At 42.2% G+C, this 25,374-nt stretch overlaps 1 protein-coding gene across 1 annotated transcript in view; it reads left to right on the top strand.

Moving 5' to 3' along the window:
* Positions 1 to 25,374, top strand: part of LAMA3 (laminin subunit alpha 3) — a 165,783-nt gene that overhangs the window by 55,331 nt on the left and 85,078 nt on the right. The window contains exons 9-20 of the mRNA XM_056854930.1: positions 444 to 534; positions 1,469 to 1,600; positions 4,966 to 5,028; positions 7,016 to 7,156; positions 12,529 to 12,666; positions 13,640 to 13,686; positions 14,439 to 14,538; positions 16,304 to 16,356; positions 17,256 to 17,361; positions 18,127 to 18,226; positions 19,246 to 19,402; positions 23,783 to 23,915. Coding sequence (XP_056710908.1) covers positions 444 to 534; positions 1,469 to 1,600; positions 4,966 to 5,028; positions 7,016 to 7,156; positions 12,529 to 12,666; positions 13,640 to 13,686; positions 14,439 to 14,538; positions 16,304 to 16,356; positions 17,256 to 17,361; positions 18,127 to 18,226; positions 19,246 to 19,402; positions 23,783 to 23,915 — 1,261 coding nt within the window. The remainder of the gene's footprint in view (positions 1 to 443; positions 535 to 1,468; positions 1,601 to 4,965; positions 5,029 to 7,015; positions 7,157 to 12,528; positions 12,667 to 13,639; positions 13,687 to 14,438; positions 14,539 to 16,303; positions 16,357 to 17,255; positions 17,362 to 18,126; positions 18,227 to 19,245; positions 19,403 to 23,782; positions 23,916 to 25,374) is intronic.

The raw sequence follows: 25,374 nt of genomic DNA, 5'->3' as shown, positions 1-25,374 counted from the left end.
GGAGAGAACAAAAAAAGAGTTATTGTGTTATGTGTATTAAATACAAGGAAGCTGGGGTGAATCTTTTAGTAAAATAAGTATTTCATATCATATTTTATTGATTTTATCAATAAGACTAGATAATGTTTGTTGCTGGCACGCTGTCCTTATGTAAATCTCTTATTATTAAATGGAAAGAGTCCAGGGACAGAAGCCAGGACTTTATCTCACACTGGTTTAAGCATTTCACCATACATTAATCATTTTATGTGTTTTATGATAATATAATGTAGTCCAAGATGACAGTTTTGCTGTATAAGCAAAAATAAGCCTCCTGTCTGCCATATTTACTTTGCAGTATTGATGCATTTTTAAAATGGCTGTGTTTACTTCATTTCCTGCCTGCCTGCTCTTAACAACTGTATTTCTCTAGTTACATTTTTCTCTCACTTTAACCTGCCTAGCACAACACAGCTGGTGTAAACTGTGAGAGATGTTCGAAGGGCTATTATCGTCCTCATGGTGTTCCGGTGACAGCACCAAACGGATGTATACGTAGGTTGCTTTCTTTTCAACTTTTTAGTTTGAATTTTTTTCTTTATTTCAAAGGTGGGAAATCTGAAGTTCATTTCAGTATTTGTTACTGTATATAGTTAGTATATTTATTGTCTATGGGCTTAGAAGTGTGTAACTCTGCTAGGATCCCATTGTTGGTGTCTTTGATTCAAGCTAGCAGATAGCAGAAACTATAAGGTTGCAGCTTCAAATGTCCGCTTAGCAAGCAGACGGCTGACAAGAATAGCTGCTTTTATTGCTGTTGCACTATGCTGGGGAAAAGCGCACCCACCAGTGTGTCGCTGTGCCCAGGCACCAGATCTAAGGAACTGAGAACAGAATGGCATAAGCAGAATGGATCTTGGCCACCTTCCCTTTCTTGTGGCAGTCCCTGCACCCTCTGAAAAGTCATTCATGAGGGGGGACCCTCAGTAATAGTGTGAGATATAGAGAGAATTGGCAGACATCACCCTCTCCTCTGTAGCCAGAGCTCTGGTCAAAATTGTCCTCTTGCAGCTGCTCTTTAGCATTAAAAACCTGTCAAGACATCAGATGATGGATCTCCTCAGTAAACTGAAGTTTGACTCCTGAGTACAAGTTGACAAACATAGTCAGCTTTCTAAAAAGGTAGCAGACAGCCATGAGCCGAGAAGGCAGAGTTGTCAATCATGTAAGAAAGCTTAACCTCTGGCTGATAGTTACTAGTCATTTCTTTAGCATAAGTTACTGTCAGAAGGAAGACTGTATATTAGCATGGTTAACTCACATAGCACTGTAAATATATGAAATCACATTCCACTTCCAATTTACAGATTTATCTAAACAATGAAGCAGTCACATGTATAATAGAATTTGTTGTAGTTGCAACATGAACCTTCAATAAATAAATAAATTGTGTAGAGGAAAGCTTTTGTGCTGATGTGATTTTATTTAGCTTGCAGCTGTAATCCGGAACATTCTAACGGCTGTGAGGAAGGATCAGGTCACTGTTACTGTCAACCAAATTATCAGGGCAGGCACTGTGACCGGTGTGCCGAAGGATACCATGGCTTTCCTTTCTGTGACCGTGAGTATCAGTGTATCAAGCACATCTTTGCATTTGCATCCTTTGTTTTATTGAACATGCACCTCCATCAATTAATTCTAATTATGGTGCACTACGCAGAGTGTTAAGCTGCAGTACTGCAGTCCAAACTCTGCTCACGACCTGAGTTCGATCCCGGCAGAAGTCAGTTTCAGGTAGCCGGCTCAAGGTTGACTCAGCCTTCCATCCTTCCGAGGTCGGTAAAATGAATACCCAGCTTGCTGGGGGTAAAAGGAAGATGACTGGGGAAGGCACTGGCAAACCACCCCGCAAACAAAGTCTGCCTAGAAAACGTCGGGATGTGACGTCACCCCATGGGTCAGGAATGATCTGGTGCTTGCACAGGGGACCTTTACCTTTAAACTATCAATAAATGATATTATTACCCCAAAAAAGACAAGTAAGTAAATATTCTGAATTTTGCCATGCAGTGTACGTAAAAGCAGCAGTCATTACTGAAATCTGAGATAAAATTGGATTTCACAACTAGTAATTGGTTATCTTTCGCTGATTGGTTGAATGGGTGGGGGAGCAGACTTCTGTAAGTTCTATTTTTAAATGTTCTTTGAATGAGAGCGTAGGCGTGCTTTCTAGAGGTGTGCACCAAGAACAAGTTTGTTATTACTTTGGATCCAGGCTTGGGGGGGATTTTTACCATGTTTGCTTATTTTGGGGTAGGAGATTCCAGGTTTGGAATTCAAATGTGTGTGGTTTTGGAGTTTGGGACCATTATTTTCAATGGGGAATGTATATGAGGGTCTTGGCTGTTGTTTATAAAGATAATGCCTCCAGATTTGCATACAACACAGTTCTCACTGTAATCTAAGACCTCCCCCCAAAATGAATTGGATGAAGGGGGTCAATTTTACAGACCCCCGAGGTAGATACCTCTTGGCACAGACTCAGTTCTCTCCACTGATTCCTAAAATGGCGGTCAAAGCAGCCTAGCAGGAGAGCTCTGGCAAACCGTGGCATTTAAAAAACAGCTACAACCCCTCCCAAAAAACCCTGCATTTTCCTACTTTTACAGTGGCTGAATGACAAGAAAAATTCCTTACCTTTCCACTGAAAACTCTGCATTTGCCACACTTCCTTGTGGTGGCCTGTTAGTTTCCTTTCACAAAGTAAAAGTGGCTCCCTTTCTGTCATTCTTCTGTTATGGGGATGTACTAAAATGAATGACAGGAATGCTTACTGGAAACAATGGGAGAGGCTTAAAGGCCTACTGGATATAGTGGGAGCCAGGAATGCCGATTGACTTGCATGAGCTCCACTGAAATACATTACAGCACACAAACGTTGCAATTGAAAATGCAGAAAAGATTTTGAGAAACCTGTCTTAGGCATGACAGCTTCCACAAAGCAATTACTGTCCCTGGGCCCAGATATATTGCTCTGGGCCTAGCCTGCTATGGGCCTATAATAAAAACCACCAGAGTGGAACGCTGGTCCTTAGGGTTAGCATAAGTGCACTAGGCCTGGAATGACAGCCCTAAGAGTGGAATGATGGCCCTTGGCATTAGAATCAGTGCTCTGAGACAGGAATGACAGTCCCCAGAGTGGAATGACAGTCCCTGGACCCAGATAAACTACTCTGGAACTGGGATGACAGCCCCTAGACTGGAATGACAGTACCTGAGACTGGAATCAGTGCTCTGGGAGTAGAATGACCTCCCTGGGACTATAGTCAATAGTCTGGGACTGAAATGAAAGCCCTTAGAGTGAAATGGTGGTCCCTGAAAGTAGCAGAAGTGTTCTGGGACCAGAATAACAGACTTCTGCTATCCCCAGGGGCATAATTCCACTCTGAGGGCTGTCGTTCCAGTCCCTGAACACTTACGCTACCCCAGGGTAGAAAAGGGCAAGAGTTTAGTAGCACCTTAAAGACTAACAAAAATATTTTCTGGTAGGACCATCATTCCAGCCCCAGAGCAGTCTGTCTCGGTCCAGAGACCATCATTCCACTCTGGGGGCAGTCATTCCAGGCCCAGGGCAGGTCTCTCTAAATCCGTTCCACATTTGTGTTGCAGCTTTTGTTTGCTGTAATGTATTTCAGTGAAGCCCATGGAAGTCCATTGGCATTCCTGGCTCCCATTATATCCAATGAGCCTTCACGTGTCTCCCATTATTCTCAGCGGGCATTCTTTTCATTTGTTTTAGTACATCCTGCCCCAGCTGTCTATTTACCCAGCCATAGAAGAACAAAAGTGCTTCCCCCCCCACACACAAACACACAAATGGAAAATAGAGAATCGTGGCTCTCTGTGGCTTGTCTCCAAAGGTGATTAGCTGGAAGTGCTCTGTGCTCCTCCCTTACAAATATCCTATTGGAAAGGAGAAATGCAATTGCTCGAGCAACCAGTAGAACTAAGGAAAAACATGAGCACCTACTGTAGCCTGCAAGTGGCTGCAGAACTCGAAAACAACATGGATTCTTCAGGGAGGGTACTTTTGTTTCATTAAGAATCCTGGATTCCTAATACTATTCTGAAAAAACACAGTAATGATCCAATTTCTGTGTATACCTCTGGCTTGGGTATTTCATTATGCACACCCCTAGTGCTTCCCCCCCTCCCCATTGCTTTTTGTTGGCCTTTTAATGCTATAGAATGTTTCTGTTGTGATATTATATGGCATCTGCTGACAGAATATGGCCCTGATAGAATAAAGATACATCATTTTAGATTCTCACTCTCTGCATTTGTAAAATTGGATATCCTCATGAGGACATTTCAGTGACCTACAATTGTGGGAAGGCAGGTTAGGAGAGGGTCTCTAGCTGTGGCAGAAGCCTTGTGCCAAAAGGAGGGAACGTGGGCTGAGGTCGGTAAATGCTGTGTTACATTAAACAATTGGGATGATTGTGAACTAGCTGATGCAATCGTAGCAGAGAAGTAACATTTCTTAGCCTCTGGCACTGCTGCTTCATAGGTCTTACAGTGAGCTCTATAACATGAGCTGTCAGATTCAGTATGAGCTCTCTGCCAGCGCCATTCTAGACATCTCTTAGCTTTTCAGGTCACCCAGCTACATCATGAACCAGAGGGCTGGGTTACATCCCAAGGGGAGGGAAGAGGTTGTCAAGGAGTGGACTTATTGATATCTTCAAAGATTAGGGCAGGAGGAGAAAGGAAAAGAAAAGGATAATGATTGGGGGACAAGTGGGGCTGCCAGAATATGAAAGGAGGTAAAAAGAAAGTAAAGATCACAGCTTTGACTTTCCTGCCCTCCCCTTTACAATTCCTTGTGGTCCCCGCTTACATTAATATATAAGAAAACAAATTTGATCTATAATGTAATCATTAACAAATTTCCTAATGGGCTTTATTTATTTTTTCAATTAAAAGGGACTTCTGTTTTTCCTGTTGCTACTCCAAGCCCTGAAGATCCTTCAGCAGGTCATATACTTGGCAAGTTCTCCTCTTTTTGTTTTAACAGTCTTAGGCACAATCCTGAGAAAACTAGATATTCTCAATACGTGTATCTACCTTAGTTGATAGGGTTTCTTTCTGTGGTTGGTTACCTTTATGTACTTGTGTGGGGATGTCTGAGGGTGGTGAGCTTATATGTAACCTTTTTGTATTAGAACATGTGGATTCTTGGCCCCCTTCGATTGGTGTCTCATTACTCTGCTTTAATGTTTGTGGCCAAGCTCTTCTTTCTTGTTGTTTGTTTCAACACTAAAGGCTAAACAATACAATATGTATGTTTACTAATTGTCTCCGGGATCATCACTTCGATCAAAGTCACGCGTCGACTCCAAGAAGGTTGCTTTAAAAGCCCAAAAAGCTGATTTTGCTGACAACGGGTGAGATGGGTGGAGGAGGGGGCTTCATCTAGCCCCCAGCCTTTCCCTCTCCGTTTTTTCCTGAGCCTGAAGAACCTCCAGTGGGAAGTTATTTGCTCCAGTAACTTCCCACTGAGTGTTCTTGAGGCTAAGGAAGAAGTTGGGGGGGGGAGGGCACTCCTCCACCCATCCTGCTCATTGTCAGCAAAATCAGCTTCTCAGGCATTTAATGCAGCAATCTTGGAGCTGACGTGTGACTCCAATCAAAGTGCCGAATCTGGAGACAAATCATAAACATGTCGTGCAGTTTAGCCCTAAGCCTCAGATATTGAGAAATAGCAGCTAGTATCTCAGAAGCTAAGCAGGATCAGCCCTGGTAAGTATTTGGATGGGAGACCACCAAGGAAGTCCAGGGTTGCGGTGCATAGGAAGGCACTGGCAAAACCACCTCTTTTACCGTAGTCTCTTGCCTTGAAAACCCCATAAGGGGTCGCCATAAGTCGGCTGTGACTTGACGGCACTTTACACACACATTATACACCTAGTGGCAGAAAACAGCCATTACAACGTAGTATTAGGAATAACACAAAGAAATACTGCCTGCCTGATAGAGCAGGGTAAACATCTCCCAATTCCATAGCTGGAGATTGAACTTATTATACGGTATGCAGACAAGTGATTCAGGGAAGAAGAAAAAGCTGAGGCACATGAGAGAGGAGCTTCATAAAAAAAAGAGAGACTATTTCAAACACTAGACCATTTTTACCCACGTGGGCTTTAATACAAGCTGTTAAAAGCTTATTTGGAATACAGAAAAAGAGCAACAAACTCACATAGGTTTTTAATCATATAAGCTTGTCTTAATACCTTTGCAATCAGTGGTCAAACACTATAATCCCATGCACGCTTACTTGAAAGTAAGTTCAATTGAATTCAGTAGGACTTGTGTCTGAGTAAACACGCAGAAGCTGCAGATTGTCACAGCGAATGACGTTGATTTGCCTTTGATCAGGCTCCTTGAGTTCCAGTTTTCCTTAATTACCCAGGGTGACCAGAATAACACTTTGGGTTGTTCGTGTTTTAAAAGTTGTAGAAATACTAATTTAAAAATGAAAGAAATTTTAAAAATAGGTGCAGTTCTACACATGCACACACCTGCAGAGAAAGCTAACCTTTCCCCCCTCAAGCTCATCATCCCTCACAAGACTTTTCCAACAGCCAAGGGCTTGTTTACTGCTTAGAACTGAAAACCTTTTACTTAAACCTGGGGCTGGAAATTACTTGCATTTCCCTTAGCAATAGAGTTGCTTAAGCTTTGTTCTTTAACAAGTAATATTGTCCGCAGACAGCACTAGGCCCCTCTCTCTTCTAGTATGGGTAAGGGTTCCTTTTACTTGCTTGTGCAATAATGCTGCTGTGTTTTTCTTCCTTTTCTATGCAAAGAAGGCTGCAAACCAGGATTGCTTTAGCTCACATTGTCAGTTGCAAGGGCAATTCTGCTTTTAGATGCCAAAGTCAAATGCAGTACAAATGTCATCCGACATTTTAAAATCCAGAGTAATGTAAAACTCGAGACTATTAAACTCTTTCTTTAAATTTGTACTGTCCAGGTTGTCGATGCTACGGCTCAGGTGTGTTAAGCAGCAGCGATTGTGACAGAAGAACAGGACAATGCAGATGCCGTGTCGGGTTTCAGGGGATTGCCTGCGATAGCTGTGCAACGGGGTATTTCCATTACCCTTTCTGCCAGAGTAAGTGATCTTTCCATTTGAAGACATCCACAATCCTGGAGAGTTCATGGAAAACCCCTAAAAAATAAGACTTCCTTTTTTAGCAGGTGCTAGAGAAGTAGGATCCTGACTGAATCCTTCTGCATAGATTGGAACATGCCATGAAAATACACAGAGAATTCGCTTTTCCAAATTGTTGAGACCTGTGGTACAGTTTTCTGAATTATAATTGAGGGCGCATATCACTCTACAGCAGGGGTGGGGAACCTTTTTTCCACCAAGGGCCATTTGGATATTTCTAACATCATTCGCGGGCCATACAAAATTATCCACTTTAAAATTAGCCGGCCAAGCCCCAAGCAGGCAGCTGCCCCAGATGACCCCACAAGGTGCAAGCAAGTAGGCAGGCATCCATTCGGTGGCACACTTGCCACCTGGTGGCACAGGATGGTCTGTTGCACCAGCCAGACATAGCCGTCCAGCCACACGCCAGAGTTGCTCCTGTTCCGCATGGTAGGGGGCGGATTTTACAGCCGGCTCCTTCTACCTCCGCCTGCAGGGGTGAAGACACACTGGCTACGAACTCGCTCCCCCCCGCCGTGCATTCTGGCCCTGCCCCCTTTAACTTGTTCATTGTCGCCACTTCCGCCCCCAGCCGTCTTGTAGTACTGAGGGAATACGTTTCTCCACTGCCCAGGTGCGAAAGGGTTAACACAGTTTCTTGGGCAGTCCTAGCAGCTCCATAGCTAATGACTCTTCTGTAAGAGGGGAAAAGGTTCCTTTTCTCAGCAAAACAAACTCACATCCGCCTTGAATAAAGGCTATTCCTGTCCACGGGAGGGGGCGGATCGCCAGTCTTAGATCCTTCTGAGCTAGAGATCTGCCAGGACCCATGAAGGGCCAGACCAAATGATTTAGCGGGCCTTAAACGGCCCCCGGGCCTGACGTTCCCCACCCCTGCTCTACAGGAAAAAAGGGTCTGTCGGTTTGGCTTCATCACCTCCCCAAATCACCTCTTTGCAACTGTGGAAAAAGCAGAACCATTACTGTAACCCATCATCCTACCCTCTTTCCCAGTCAGCACTGCTGTGTTTGAGGCTGTGTTTTCTGGACATTGGAGATGTAAGCCAACCAATTTGGGTTGCTATTTCTCCAGTAGATTGTGACTTGATTCATTTCCAGAGAAAAGTTCCGATGTGCTAGCTTATGAGTATAGTTTATGTTTTTCATTAAATCATCTGTGTGTTTTCCAAGTTTATAAAAGGCCGCAGAAATATGCTAGTTCAGTCTCTTCTGCTGGTAATTCAATCCAGCATTTTGCCACCATGTCCAAAACTCTTTTCCAAAATCACACTCAGCAGTGGATCAACTTTCCCCAGTCACTTACACACAGCACTATTTTGTTTTGTTTGTGATTATCCATCCCTGTTCCTTTGAAATGAGGTGTGCTGCATTTTGTTCAGAGATTGGGGCCATACATAGGCAAGACAGATCTTTCTACAAACTTGAGATAAGCTCCAGGTTTGCAGAAAAATCGGAAGTCTTAAAAAAATACATTGGGGAATTAACCCACCCCCATAATAGAAGTCGCACTTGTACCTTTAATAAATAACTAAGATCTGAATGACTGTTGGGTTTGCTAGAGAAGCATGACAGTATTGCAAGCCTTCAATACTTTGTTTTCGTCAGTAAAAGGGAGAGGGAAGGGCACTTTGCTGGGCTGTTCTGGCTGTTCAGTTGAGAATGATAATTGTACAGTAGCTGTTCAAAATAGCATTAACAGGTGATAACACCATCTTCATAAACTTTCAGGTTAGTTTATCACTTGTAGTATAATAAAAAAATTATTATTCTTATTGAGTTCTAAAAAGCTAGTGTCTAGCTTGTTAATGAATCCAGTGATCAGGTCAGAATCTGCAGCCTTTATAGAGGTTCTGAGTACTGCTGCTTAGGAGTAGTACTTTCAAAGTTTCCTAGGCCTGGGAACCACCCTTTTCATTATGCTGTATGACCGAGTGCCTCTTGATAACCTTCAAGGGCTTTCAAGGCAGTGGGTAGAATTCAGTCTTCATTTTGCAGTTACTGAGTATTACAAATCCAAGGCAGTGCAATGAAAGACATCACTTCATCTTTGTATCTCCCACTCCACCCCACTCCACTGAGCATATCTAGATAGCAACTCCCGGTTGGGTTCATGGAAAGTGTCCTAGAAAAAGGCCACTGCTTCCCTTGACCCCTCTTCTGCCTTCATTAACCTCTTGCTCACCTCTAAAAGCCAGCTGTGAAGACTACTCCTGTAATCACTGTCTGTGGGGAATCAGCATTCTCATTGGAATGATCAAAAAGGGCAAGAGTCCAGTAGCACCTTAAAGACTAACAAAAATATTTTCTGGTAGGGTATGAGCTTTCGTGAGCCACAGCTCACTTCTTCAGATACAGCTAGAATGTGAATCCATCGGTCTTTAAGTAGAGGAACAGTATGTAAATGTGAATAGCAGGCTTGATTGGATTAGGTGTGATATGCAGAAGAGTCTGTGATGTCCAGGGGAGAGATGGGTGTGGAGAAATCAGCATTGGTAATGGGCCATGAATGCAAGGTTTTTATTCAGCCCAGGTAAATGCATTGACTTTAGTTTGAATATCAACTGTAATTCAGCAGCAGGAATGAGAATTGCAATTAAGATAGCCTCCAGTGATGTCTGTAGCTCTCAAATTGCTAATTTAGAACAGGGTGGAAATGTGAATTAGTTTTAACAAATTTGCTTTTCCTCTTTTTGTTGGCTGCTGAGCGATTCCTGCTCCCTTTCTGAATCCTAGTGGAGTGAGCAGAAGGCGAATTAATGAAGTTGATTCTGAATAACAACAACCAACAAAAGCTTAAAATGTTTCAAACAATGCTAGATCAAATCAAGCCTGAACTGTCCCTAGAAGCTTAAATGACTAAACTGAGGCTATTGTACTTTGGTCACATTATGAGAAGATAAGACTTGCTGGAAAAGACAATAAGGTTAGGAAGAGTTGAAGGCAGCAAGAAAAGAGGAAGACCCAACATGAGATGGATTGACTCTATAAAGGAAGCCATGGCCCTCAGTTTGGAGATATTTGATTCATAGGGTTGCCGTAAGTCGGAAGTGATGATGGCATTTAATACACCCATGTATGTTTTTTTTTTTTAAATCAGCTAACTGGAACTATATTTCAGATCCCTGAACTGCATGAAGAGCATGTCACTGGTAATGGATATTTCTAGATAGCAGCAAAATAAATACTTTACTTTTGGCTATATTTAGCCAATCATCTAGCAGTTTGTTTTTGCTGAGTTCAAATTGATCAGCATTTTTAAATACATACTGAACATCAGGAGATTGTACTAATAGATGACACAGCAGGAGTTCAAGTATATTAATCAGTGCCCACCAGACACAATAAATTCTCACTGTTATACCATGTAGGAATAGCATAAGCACTTCCTTAAAATAATGTGTGTTGTCTTTCATGGGCTTCTTATCTCACTTGTGTTTGGTCCTCTGAGTGTCTTTTCTACAAATTCTGTAGAAATATTTTAAAAGGCAAAAAGATTCTCATTTGGTTGTAATGTACTGGTCCCCTTGAAAAGCCCTGGTGTTGAACAGCTTTTAAATAGATGAATTAAGTCTTTATATTCATTGTAAGCATAGCTATTGTAAGAAAAGCATCATTAATTTATTCATGGGCAATTTTCACTGAAGGTTGCTTTCCTCTCCTATCCCAGAAGAATTAGAATTTAAATTGGGTTTCTTGAGTTTTGCTTTAGATCCTAAAGCGTATAGAAAATTATGTTTTAAAGAAAAATTCTAGAAAATAACTGTAAATATAATCATTTGTTGTTTTTTCCATGCAGGGTGTAATTGCGATGCAGTTGGGTCTGTTGACAATACATGTGGCCCCCAAGGTTATTGTTTTTGCCATAGAAACTATGCTGGGCCACAGTGCAACCAGTGTGCTCCTGGTTATTACAGCTACCCCAGTTGCTTGCGTGAGTGAACAACCAATTTTCTTCTTCCACCTGGAAGTGAAATAGTGGTATATTGGTTAGAGGGTCATTCTAGGATGTGGGAGGCCTGGTTTTCCATACTTATTCAGCCATGAAGCTTATTGAATGCTCTTGAGCCAGTCACACTGTCTCACCAGCATGGTGTAGTGGTTAAGAGCAATGTTTTGGAGCTGTGGACTCTAATCTGGAGAACTGGGTTTGATTCCCCACTCCTCCGCAGGAGCGGTGGACACTAATCTGGTTTCCCCACTCCTACAAATGAAGCCAGCTGGGTGAGCTTGGGTTAGTCACAGTTCTCTTAGAGCTCTTTCAGCCCTACCTACTTCAAGGGTATCTGTTGTGGAAAGGGGGAGGGAAGGTGATCGTAAGCCAGTTTGATTCTTCCTTAAGTGGTAGAGAAAGTCAGCATATAAAAACCAACTCTTCTTCGTCTTCCTCTTCCTCAGCTATATCAGGCACCTGGTTGGCCACTTTATGAACAGACTGCTGGACTTGATGGGCCTTGGTCTGATCCAGCAGGGCTTTTCTTATGTTCTTATGTACTTAGAAGACTGGTTAAAAACCGGTGGTAGAGAACCATGGATACTACTCTGAGCTCATTGGAGGAAGGATTGAATTAAAAAATGTAACAAATGTCCTTGTTGTGCTGACAGTGCCTGAGTTTAAACTGTTTTGCATGGAAATAAAACATTTAACTTGCTAGATACAATTTTTACAAATCCCCTGCCTTATCGGCAGGCAGTCCGTCCAATCTATTTTCTGCTGTGGGGGGTGGGCAACACAGGGGATGGATTGAGTGCAACATATAACTGAATCCTTACAAAAGACTTGCCTCCCTGTAGTAATGGCAAGCAATAACTTGAAGGTTATTACAAAATTTTACTTTCAAAAATGGAGAAGTCTGAACTTTGCCACTGAAACCTGAGAGTGGCTGAAGCTGAACACTTTGAGCAAATTGTCATTTGAAGCTGATTGATTTGAATGTGTCCAACTCGCAAAAGGTCATCTTTGTGTGAACTATTTTTTCCAACACAGGCCCAAACTATTCAGTATTTGAATGGAAGCACTTTGCATAGGGATGTCTTTTGTTAATGTTCTGCTCTGGTTTTAAGTCCTTGGAGAGATTGGTTGTACAGCAATTTGTAATCTTAATCTCTCCTAAAGGAGACACATGGTATACAGCAGTCACATAGACCCAGAAAAAAGCCATTCTTGCTGGAAAGTACCTTCAACACTTTAAAGCAGTAGTCCCATGAGCTCCTCATTCATTTCAATTAGAGCTTTGCTGGAGAAGCATTCAGTTGGTAGCATCCATCATGTAAATTCTAGCATATATTTTACATTTGACATCTTTCTACAGCTTGCCAGTGTTCATCCATTGGCTCCTACGGTGACTCATGCAATTCAGCAACAGGGCAGTGTGAATGTCGACCAGGAATTATGGGCCAACAGTGTGACAAATGTCTTTCAGCCGCCCACCACTTTCCTCACTGTCAAGGTAATAGTCACAAGGAAATTACTCTTTATGACAGAATTCTAGAGGAAGTCTGCAAATAACATGGACTTGTATGACACTAGGTGATTTTGGGAGTAGTCCTAAGCAGGGCCACTCAGAAATAAATCTCATGTCATACTCCCAGGAAAGGGTTTAGGACTGCACCCACAAACCAGTTCATCCTCCACTGTATCTTGCAGTAGCTTTTTAAAAAAGGTACCCTTGCTAAGAGTTAGCAACCTGGACCTGAGAATGTGTGAGTGCCTTGGACAACAGGCAAGGGGTAAGGTTATCAATGTTTGATGGCAAAGTGGTGCAGAAGTAGGTAGGGCCTGTTGGCCTCACTCAGTAAAAAAAATTAATAATAATCCAGCTGAGGAAAAACGTTTCATTTGGAAGATCAGTGGTATGGATTGATCTTTGGTTTATTCTGATGTTATTGACTGGTGTGTAGCTCTTCCATCTGGAATTATCTGTAGTTGCAATTCCAGTGAGAAGGAAGCTTGGTAGTACAAGTGACCAGTGTCTGATGTACAGGGTTCGTGGTTCAAACCCTTTACTTGATACTGAAAGTTTCCTGTCTGGCTTAATGAATAGAGTATTTGGCTGGCATTTTGATAAGAGATGTAGGTGCAAATCTCTCTGTCTGCCCTCCTGTGGTCATGGAACTCATTCATTCATTAGTGTTGGCCAAGTCAGTCAGGACCCGAGTGATCCAGTGAACAGCCATACGCTCTCAGTTAACTGGACAAGTCACATTCTCAGCCTCAGTTCCATATCTATAAAATGGGAATAACATTGATCACGGGGTTACTGTGAGACACTCTGCACATAAGAAGCATTATTTATTTGATTAATAATAATCTTATAATGATTATCACCTGTTCCGCAGGTATGCTTAGAAACATTTTGTATACTTAGAAATAGTTGAAAATACTCTCAGATAAGTGCATATTGTTTTGTTTTTGTTGAAAAGGTGTCAGCAGTGAATGTGACCCTGCTGGAACTCTGGATTCATATTATGTAAGTTATAACACTGTATAACTGGTTTGCATAGGCAGAATTTATGTTGACTTCCTTGGGTTTGTGCTGACAGAGTGAAGGTTATTAGGAAGAGAAATAATCAAATTGCTGGCGCTGTATTAGTACTTGCTGTCCAAATAGATATTCCAAATGTTGGATAGCAGGATATATCCAAATAGATATTCCCATTACAGCAAATGGCTTCGAATATAGGCCAGAGGGCAAGGGTTTAATCCTTTTCCCTTGCCACTTTGTGGGGAATGAGGCAAGGGGGCGCCACAGGGAAGCTGCCAGTACATAGAAGGCATCATAGCAGAGGCCTGGCCCTAGTGGTGAATGTGCCTGTAAATATCTCCTAATTTTCACAACTTGTGAGATTTTAAGGATGTGTGTGTGTAAATCAGAAACTCTTTGTAATAAATATTCCTCCGTACTATTCTAATTTCATAGCTGTAAGACAAATTTGTCTGAAAGGCCCCCTCCCCCAACCCTACCCTATTCCTTCAGCTCATCTGATTCCCTCAAGCCTGATGGGCCCAGAGCTCAGACCTCCATGGATGCCAGCCGTTGTATGAACTTGAGATCTGAACTTGAGTTTAAGGCTCACATTTGCAGCAGACACACTGTGTGTATTTGAGCAACTTGCTACCTCATCCTTTTGTATAATGGAAATTCTGTTGACATGCATTATTGTTTTATAAAAGTCCTTCATTTCCTTTAATGACAAATACATTATTCCCATTGTATATTAGGGCTATTGCCAGTGTCTGCAAAATGTAGAAGGTCCAACCTGTAGCATCTGCAAACCACTGTACTGGAATTTGGCTAGAGAAAACCCTGATGGATGCATAGGTAAGGCTGCATTGACATACCTCATGTTATGAACACACCATTTGTGCTTTCTTGCAGCTGTTTTCCATTTGATCCAGGTTCTCATAGTTGGCTGTTATTTTTTTGTTCAGCCCTTAGAGTATCTTGTGAAGAGGTCTTTAAGGTGCTACTGTACAGTGGATTAGAGAGCCATTGTCTTGTAATGGTTAGAGTGTCAGGCTAGGATTGGGAAGACCCACGTTTAAATCCCCTTGCTGGGTGACCTTGGGCCAGTCACATAATCGCAGCCTAGACTACTTCACAGGGTTGTTGTGAGCAGGAGAGGAGAACGATATAAGCTGCTTGGGGAGAAAGGCCAGGCTGTAAGTCAAGTAAGTAAATATATTGTGAAGAGGTAGTTGCTCATGCAGCACTTGGGCTCGGCTGCTTATCTGTTGCAAAGTCTTGCGGTGTATTTCCGTCAAAGTATATTTCTCACTGTTCGGGAGATATTATTGAATAATCCATGATTCCTGCAGTTTTAAGACTCTGATCCCTGTTAGTAATAGCAATACTTAATGGATACTTAGCCAAATTCTGCCCTCTGGTGTTTCCTGATATTAAATATATGGAGTAATTTGGGATATTTGGAATTTCAGCAAGGCTTTTAGTTTGGAGAATAGGTGTTTATTTGTTCAAGATGCCTTTTGTTTGATGTTTTCTGTACTGCTTTGTGCTGGGTTGATTGGCAACCTTGAGTTTTGCAGAGGTGTAGAGTGTGACAAAAAAAAAACATTAATAGAAAAACAAGTGGAAATATTTGCAGCAATCCGTGACATGCCTTTGAAAGGTCTAGCTTTATGGGAATGAGTCCTAAAATAGTCTTTTCCAAAGAATGTTCACATCATCTTTTCAGTAATTTGCATCCATCAATCTAGCCAAAATAATGACTTATATTGAACTTACATGAAGGCACACTGCACTTGGGTCGGCAGAGAGTTCCCAAAAAAGACTTTTTCAATTGCAGGAGAATTAGGGGGGGGGGGTGGATAATAGTTCTGCAGTATGGCACAAATTTAGGAAACAGCATTACAAGGATGAAAAACGAGTTTCAGTACCCCTAAGAACCTCTACACTCAGGGAAAGCAGGTTCAGGCTCATGTGCCTCCCCCCCCCCCAATTTAGAACTTAATACCTGAACTGCAAGAAACTGAATGGGATCATCTCGACCCCCTCATACCAGTCCTGCTTTCAAGAGGGCTCTGTATTGTAAGGGCAGGGTGACCTTGTTCCAGATGCTACCTTCTTCATATGATGAGAGAGGCGGGGGAGTTGATGAGATCACACACCTTCACATGTAGAGTATCTGTGATGGAATAAAACAGGCACACTTAATTTCATCGCACTTTGCTTTGTTGTGCTTTGCAGATATTGCGTTTTCGAGCAAGTCTGTCAGCGCCATTTTCCCAACAGCATGTGCTCACTTCGTGTCTCTGTGTCACATTTTGGTAATTCTCGTAATATTTCAGACTTTTTCTTTATTATTACAGTACATTGTTTTTCAGACATAATGCTATTACACACTTAATAGACTACAGTATTGTGTAAACATAACTTTTATATGCACTTGGAAACCAAAACATTCGTATGACTTGCTGTATTGCGGTGGTCTGGAACCGAACCCAAAATATCTCCAAGATATACTTGTATATGAAAAGTCATCAGGTCTCTTCACGCTCTCCAGAAATGCCAGTGATATAAAAGGATTAGAGGAAGGTGATCCAAATGGCTTTATTTGCCTTTGCAGAGTGTCAGTGTGCTACAGAAGGAACTCTGAGTGGCGTCGGAGAATGTCAGCAGGTGAAACATTTCATTTACAAATAATTGGGCTTACATATTGTTTACATTCTAAGCATGGTGTGGTAGTTAAGAGTGGTGATTTGGAGTGGTGGAGTCTGATCTGGAGAACCGGGTTTGATTCCTCACTCCTTCACATGGGTGGCGGAGGCTAATCTGGGGAAATGGATTTGTTTCCCCACTCCTGCACAAGTAGCCATTTGGATGACCTTGGGCTAGTCACACTCTCTCAGCCCCACCTACCTCTCAGGGTATCTGTTGTGGGGAGGGGAAGGGAAGGTGATTGTAAGCTGGTTTGATTCTTCCTTAAGTGGTAGAGAAAGTCGGCATATAAAAAACCGACTCTTCTTCTTCTGAATAAAGCCCTGTGAACAGGTAGCTGGGAACTCACCATATGCTGCCAGATTTTTTGAAAAATACAATAACCGCTTGATCCTCCTTTTCATGTTTGCTCAGAATTAAATTCCATTGAATTCAGTGGGAGATTCTCAGGTAGTGATGTGTAGGATGTAGCTTAAATAGTCTGCAAGTAGATTCTGTTGCTCAGCAAACTGGTCTTGGACCCACCTAATCCTCTTAACAAGGCCCCACACCAAAAAGCTGCTAGTTTGAGATGTGACAGATGTGAACAGAAAACCCCCCACAGTAGCTTATGACCTAGAACCTGCTCTCTTTGGGTTGACCACATATGACCATGCCTACAAAAGTGGGTACAGTTGGGCTTCTTCTCAACTTGAATGGCAATCTACTTACATGCCCTTCCTGTAGCTACAAGCCAGTTCCCAGTTGATACTGAGAGCCTTTCTTCATGTGTGTATAAACACAAACTATTTTATAATTGTTTAAAATAAGAAATATATCAAGGGAGAGGATGGAAAATTTCACGATTGTTTTCTTTACAGGTGGATGGCAATTGTTACTGCAAACCAAATGTTTGTGGTGACTCCTGTGATACTTGTGAGGATGGTTATTATGGTCTTGAAGGCTGGAATTATTTTGGATGTCAAGGTACAACTGAGGTTTTGTATATGACCAAAAACATTTCTAAAAGATAACAATCCCTTCTTTCGGTGAAGTAAGTCTGTTTGGCATCAACAAGGAGTCAAGTCCCCATTACCTTGGTTTTTAATTTGTTATGTAACTGAGCTAATCTTTTAGGTAATTTTTAGATTATTGTACTTTGGAAAAATCTTGTTAGCTGCCTTGAACTTTTGGGAAGCGCTTTTGTTGGGGGCAGCCTCGCATGGGAGAATGCAAATGCCTCAGACCAGTGCTAGTTTTCCATGTACATACACTTCAAGGAAAAAGTCACAGTGATATCCTCTTCTGTTCATTTCCTTTAATGATACATGAAGGTTGGAGGCAGGAACAACCAGGCACCTCTTCTGGAATCTGTTGCCTGAAGCACATACTTCACATTGCTTCATGGTGTGGCTGGACCTGCTGCAACTATTTATTTCAGCATGAGCATTTATGAAAGGGGACATAGAATTACCACATCAGCCATTGCGCTATTAAGTCTCTCCTTCTCCCATTTTATTTTTGCTGGGGCTGTGCCGGCATATTCAAGACACATCCCCATATGTACATTCCTTAGGAGAGACTTTGCACATTGTGTTTTTACGGGGTAACTCTAAAGGGATTTAAAGAAAGTACTCTCTTCCATTTCTTTCCCTACCATTAGAAGGAACCTACTGGTCCATCTTTTCATAACATATATTTTATACTGTAGCGATTAAAAAAAAAACAGCACTCTTTTTTCTTCCTTTGCAGGATGCCAGTGTGATGTGGGGGGGTCTGTAAGTCATGTGTGCAGTGATCAGTCAGGTGCCTGCCAATGCAGAAGACACATCGTTGGAAAGTCCTGCAATGAGTAAGTGAGCTGAGAAAGTGAAGTTGGTGTACCAGAACTGCGTGTTCCTTAAGATTTCTTGCTTGCTGTTCAGTAAAGGATTGTCAGGTCTGCTGTCAAATCAGCTACTAATTGCATAAGAAATTGTTCTTGTAATGGTAGGTCCTAAATTCAAGGAGGATCTTTATTTATTTAAAACATTTATTTGCCACCTTTATTCCTTATAGAGAGCTCAAGGTGGCTTGCAAGCCTAGATAAAACACATTGTATAAAATACATTAAAAACATAAACTCAAAATGTATAATTACTATCAGTATAATAAGGGTGGTTTGTTATGATAGTTGAATGGAACCTTCATGTGCAGAGACACTAGGCATGGCGGCGTCCACGTGACTGCCAGGAGAATGGTGCAGCCATTTTTAAATGCTGTGAGGACTAAAGTTGCCAACCTCCAGGTACTAGCTGGAGATCTCCTGCTATTACAACTGATCTCCAGCCGATAGAGATCAGTTCCCCTGGATAAAATGGCCGCTTTGGCAATTGGACTCTATGGCGTTGAAGTCCCTCCCCTCCCCAAACCCTGCCCTCCTCAGCCTCCGCCCTAAAAATCTCAAGGTATTTCCCATCCCAGAGCTGGCAACCCTAGTGAGAATCCAATCAGGATTGGGCTCACAGGGCAGCATTTTTGTTCACGCACATCTCATTAGATGCTGAAAGTGTGCGTGTTGCCATTGTGGCACTTGATAAGGCATGAGTCGAGGGGACCACAAGTGCCTGAGGCTGCTGTGCTCCCTTTTAAATGGTGGTGGAGTCCTTGTGGTAGCCACAAGGAGGTTGTCATGTTTAGTTTGGGCCGACGCTTCTAATTGCTAGATGTTGAGAACTGGCAGAAGTGAGGACTGTTGCCTTAATGCTTTTCCTGTGACCTGCCAGAGATAGTGGGTTGGCAGCTGTTGGAAACAGAATTCTGGACTAGGTAGTCCTCACTTTTTTTTAACATGTAGAAGAGAATTTTATATTAATTTTGTATTTATGAAAGGCCTGAAAAGAACTACTATTTTCCTGACTTGCATCACCTGAAGTTTGAAATTGAAGATGGTACAACTCCAAGTGGAAGAAGAATCCGGTTTGGATATGTTCCTCAAGAATTCCCTGGCTTTAGTTGGAGAGGTTATGCACAGATGTCCTCTATACAAGTATGTGTTGTTGTTGTTTTTTCTTATAAGTATCTGTTTAACTTAGTCCCTCTTCCCAAGACCATTTCACAAGATAAACATCTGCATCAGTTAATCTCTCTAGCCCTCCTTTATTTTTTGGAAGAAGTTACTTCCGTGTGTTGTAAAGCCTCCCAGAAGATTTAGGTTGTCACGGATGGGGTGCAGAAGAAAACGTTTTTCAGAAAGGTCAGGACTGTACAGTTTTGGGGTTCCAACAACCAAGTGGCTTATATTAAAAACAACAGTTTATCAGTGAATATCCTGGACTACCTTTGTGTATAGGCTCACAAAGGTAGTCTGAAGTGCCAAACAAATGAAGTGACCTTTTCAGAAAAAAATGAGATAAATTTATCTACGAGGGATATCTGGATATCATTTTTGATGCTCTTTCATTGTTTGGAAAGTCCATCTCCAGCATTTGTGTGGCAACCGCAGCATGTACAGAGAAGCTGTTGGAGAACTATAATATATAATAAATTGTCTTTCTTCTCTTCCCTACTAAGTTTACTTAAGAGATTAGGATTAGTTAAAGGGATCAGTTAGAGGAAGGGAAGAATTACTACACTTTCCATCTTCAATATTTACCATCCCCATTTTTGTATATGTGTGTATTTGATAAGGAAAAGGAGTGACAGTCCAATCCTAAGAACGCTTTTGGTGGGGGTTGTTGGGTATTAGAGAGCGAGCTTTGTTACATGTCAGACAGTTAAAGGGTTAATATTGTAACTGACCATTTGGTCAGTGTAGTGGCCATTGCAGTCGTGCCCCGAGGGTCACGTATACAACTACTTTGCATGTTCAACTGCTTTCGATTTCTTTGTTAGAAGAGAAAGTAGTTGATCACTTTCTCCTTGCTTGACTGCTGAACAGGCAGGATGGAGAGAGGCTCTCCTTTTGCTAAGGGTGCCTACTCGTAAGTAAGCTTAGTGCCTTGCCAAAGGCTTTTGGCAAGTATAGGAAACATAGAATGTAGACAGATATTATTTGTTTTGTATCCCAGTGACTTTTTCCTACCCTGAGTTAGAGTAAAGATTGTTTTACTTCAAGACAAATGCGTCTTGCCTCTTTTGTGCGTGTGTGTGATCTCAATTCTCATAGTTCAAGAGGAACGATCCATTCCCTCTGATTTGGTAGCAGATAAATTAAAGATCGGGGTTCCCTTTACAGGAACTGGGGCCCCGATCCCCTAATAGGGGTGAGGCCCGCTGTATAGACCTGAGTGGGAGCCTGAGTGGACCTGCTCAGGATTGCTCTCTGAATGTTTGGTGGACGGGGTCTGATGGCTAGCTTGCAGTTGACTGGTGGGAAATGAAAACCAAAAGAAAATTCTTGGAGGAAGAGAAAAAAGGAGGCTGTCCAATGGATATGATATGAAAAAATCAAGGAACACAAGAAAACAAATACTTTGTGAAACTTATGGGGAAATATGGATGGCATTTTCTGGTACAATTAACTGCTAACCTTTAAAATTCAGTATTCTTGTCTGTCAAGTGCTTAGAGGTGATTTTATTTGTGAACAGTGTTACTTGGTTAGCAGGTGGGATGTTATTATTTCCCTGCAGCAGGTGAGGATGGAGGGGGGACAGAAAGATCTGTCAAGCAACAGGCATGAGCTGGCAGGGCCGTAACTGGGGGGGGGAGTGGAACGAGGAGGGCAGCCACCCCTGAAGCAGGCAGAGGGGGCAGCAGAACTGCCTCTCCTGTAGGCGCCTCTGTGCCGGGTAGGAGAGGCAGTTCTGCCACCCTCTCTGCATGCCACGGTGGTGGCGGCTGCCCTCCTTGCCACCCCCCGCCCCCCAGTTACAGCCCTGCAAGCTGGGTACCTGCAAATTGTCCCCATTGCATTGTTACATTGGGTTCTCTCTGTTGTGACCAGCAATCCTAAGGTTAGTTCCATGCAAGGAGGAGAATAATCTCCTTAAAATACCAGGTTAATATATTTGAAAATCATATTAGCTTGCAACTTTACTACAAGCAACCTGCTTTTCACTTAGGGAAAGTCCCATGGCAGAGGTGAATACAAGCAACCTGCTTTCCACTTAGGGAATGTGGGCACGTTTGCTTGTTTCTTTGTTGTACAGGACATTACATTTTATTGTTACGACCATTGGCCAGCACAAAACAACAGAGCAGTTCAGGTACCCATACAACACCAGTAAAAACAACAATAAAAAAGGGGGGGGGAGGAAATACAGCAGAACAACCAAAAACAAACTGATCAAACACACCATCAACATGACAGGGTACCAGATAAACATTGTACATTATATATTGTGCATGGCTTCACCCTTCGCTCATCATCTGATATGTCACTAATAGCATAACCCTTTTTGTTTTGATCATTCCTTTTAATAATGGCCTTCCAGCAAAATTTGGCTACATCATAAGAAATAGCAGGGTTTTTATCTTCAAGCAGAAATTGGATAATTAATCTTTCTTCCATTATAGGTTGATGCAAATAACCATATTGTTGTAACCAGGGCTCGATTATAGATCTTCTAAATTCCTCATAGAGTTCACAATATAATAGAATATGGGACAAGGACTCCTCTGCTCTTGCTGACTTGTTCTGTGGCTACGGAGTAGAAACATTAGTTCTGCCTATCCCTCCATGCATGGCTGTTTTCTTTTCTTTTTGTAGTTTTTGTTTACCAGTGTAGATGCTTAGAGGGGAGGTTAAAACAAATCCCCTGTTGTATGTAATTAAAATTATCCATGAACATTGTCCATGTACTTTTTTTTTATACAATTGGATTTTTAATAGTGCCTTAAATGTATACACCACTTGTGCAAAAATGCCTCCTAAGGTTCACTTTAAATAATAAAATCCAAAGTAAACATATGTGTACATCCACTGTATCCAATATCCTCATCACAGAACACAGGAACAAGCATAACTTTAGAGATATCAGGGTATGATTTCTTAGTAAAGGGGGGGGAAATCAAAAACTCCAATTTGTAAATAAATTGTATTTTAAAATCACCCAACGTACCTCTTCAAAACTTGTTTAGACTTTTCAGTTGGTATTGAGAAATCTGAGAGCTATGGAGAAAGCAGGAAAGACAAACCAGATGAGCTGAGCCAAAAAAAAAAAAAACAACATACTCGGCTATTCAGCTATGTAAGAAATATGAGGAAGACCCTAACCAAGGTGTGATGGCTGCCTCAGCCCTTTTCAGCAAACAGGAAGTGATGTTGCAGCTGGCTATTGAAATGAAAAGTGACCTCAAGTGACTATATAAGCAGCCCTGGGAAGAGCATCAGGGCAATTTGGGAGAATTCAGGCTGGAGGTTGCAATAACAGTTCTCTCACTGACTAGCCAGGGCCAGTAGATGACTGGAAGGTTCCAATGCCTCTGTGGGGCCTTGTGGGTCTTGTGTTTATATGGGCCTCAGGAAAGTCCACATCTTGGGAAATGGACAGCTTGCCTGAGGAGATACCAGCGTGAGGAAACTCTAGAGCCCCGTGTCAGGAATCACTACAGAAGCGTGCAACATACAAGGGATCGATAAGGAATAAGCGAAACCTTACCCAGCAGGGCCAGTGATAAAGCAGGCCCACAGGAGCACCCTGGGGACTAAAGGTGCCCAGCAGCATTAGCCAAGGGCTAAGGTTGTGTCTCTGAGGTTTCTTAGAAGAGGGAGGCACTCACAGTATGGTACAGAAAAATTGCATCATGGTTGTAGAAAACTATGATATGGTGTGGTAGAAGTATGTCGTGGCTTTGTGTCATGAAAATACTACAAATAAATTTATTTACAAATGATCTCCAGTCTATTGTCAGTGGGACATACTTCCAAGTTTGTCCAATTAGGATTCAATTATTAATACCTTATATTCATTATGAAGATATGTGAGGAGTGACTCATCAAAACCTGCTGTATTATTTTGGGAATGTCTACATGTGCTAAATGATTTCTGGAATGTTCTCTGTCTTTGGGTGGTAGTGTTAAATAATATGCTTTCCTGTCCTCTTCTTTGCTTCTGTTTTCCCAGCCAGAGGTGGTAGTGCCTGTCACTGTGGCTTCTCCTAAGCCCTTCCACCTAATTCTGCACTATGTCAGCTTGGTTTCAAAAAGCTCTAAAGGGAGGATCTCAGTTGCTGAGGGAAAGCATTTTGACCCTTATAACACTTGTAAGTGAATTACATTTCTTGCTAGGTTTGCCTGTCTTCTTCTTCTTCCTTATCCAGAAAATGCTTTTTTCTCTGCATATGTGTCTACCTATGCGGTGTTTGTATATTTTCTCCCAGTAGGAATTGAGTATTTTGCTTGCACGGCTTCTAGCTGTTTATCAGTTTGGCACTTTATGGCTGTTTTTTTTTCTTCTTCTTGTTTTATTAACTTCCCATTTACAGAATGAAGTGAGGATAACTTTGAATGTGGAGAAATCAAACCTCTATTTATTTCATGTTATCTTGAGATATATTAATCCTGGAAACACAGTAGTATCTGGCCACATAATCGCTTATCAGTCTCGGCTTCAGAAAGGTATGTAAAGCACAACTGACAAACTTCTTCACGCATTGATCTAAGAGTTACACTGCACATTATGTTGGAGAGGTATGCTTAAAAATCAGGAGTTCTGCTGGAAAAGGGGGAACAGGGTAACATTCTCTCCCCCCCCCCATTGAAACCACCGCTACTGCCCACTTCTCAAGCTATCATTCACAGGTTGGGGAAAAGACAGGCAACGAGAAGGTACCTGTCTTTTTTCCTTTCTGGGACTCATAGAAGTCTGTGGTTGGGGGAGGAGAAATTTTCAGTAGCAAAACAGCGTATGGGAAAAGAGTTAATCTTTTCCTTCCACAGAACAACAAAGGCCTCATCCATAACTATATGGTAGGGGGGATCCATTTACATAACATGTAGTGTAGTTGCAAGGTCAACTGACTGTGTGATCTATGGAGTATGTTTACATGATTTGGGATATTGAAGTGGTTCCAGAGGTCTTGTTCCATTTGAGCTTTTTTGTGCCGTTTTCAGCCTCTCGCTAGAAACGTAACATTTTCAACATTAATTTTTGTCAGACCTGAAAAGGGAGTGATGCTGGTATGTGCATAAACATACATGCACACGCTATCATGCACACACCCAGAGTGGCAGCTTGTGGGGTGGGTTGAAGGGAATATCCCAGCCTCTGCCACAAGATTTCCCTAGTCACTAAGAAACTGCACCTGCGCTGTGCTGTGACTACGCTGCTGCTTCCCATTGCCTGCCAGTGAGGGTTACACCTTCCCCCATCCTGCAGAGACACACTGTGGTAGAGGTTGGAATATTCTCTTCACTCTACCCCATGAGCTGTTGCCACACACATGAATGTACACAATGCAAAAATCAGATGTGTTATAAGATTTTTTTAAACCATTGGTTTCTTCGTTTGATAGCAAAACGTCTGAGGATCCAGATGTTTTAATTAAACACATAAGAACCTAAAAAAAGCCATGCTGGATCAGACCAAGGCCCATCAAGTCCAGCAGTCTGTTCACACAGTGGCCAGCCAGGTGCCTCTAGGAGGCCCACAAAAAAGATGACTGCAGCAGCATTATCCTGCCTGTGGTCCAAAGCACCTAATATAATAGGCATGCTCCTCTGATCCTGGAGAGAATAGGTATGTGTCATGACTAGTATCCATTTTTACTAGTGGCCATGAATGTCCACTCCCCTCTTAAAGCCTTCCAAGTTGGCAGCCATCACCACATCCTGGGGCAGGGAGTTCCACAATTTAACTATGTATTGTGTGAAGAAATACTTCCTGTTATCTGTTTTGAATCTCTCACCCTCCAGCTTCAGCAGATGACCCCGCATTCTAGTATTATGAGAGAGGGAGAAAAGCTGCTCCCTGTCCTCTCTCTCCATACTATGCATAATTTTATAGACCTCATTGGCTAAGAGGAGGAGGGAAAGGCAGATGCTGAGGGCACCTAAAGAGCAAGTGGCTGTCTTGGGA

The sequence above is a fragment of the Euleptes europaea genome, chromosome 8 (genome assembly GCF_029931775.1).
Source record: "Euleptes europaea isolate rEulEur1 chromosome 8, rEulEur1.hap1, whole genome shotgun sequence".
In the NCBI taxonomy this organism is placed as follows: domain Eukaryota; kingdom Metazoa; phylum Chordata; class Lepidosauria; order Squamata; family Sphaerodactylidae; genus Euleptes; species Euleptes europaea.
Note: the sequence above shows the minus strand (reverse complement) of the source record. Positions and strands in the feature narration are given on the sequence as shown.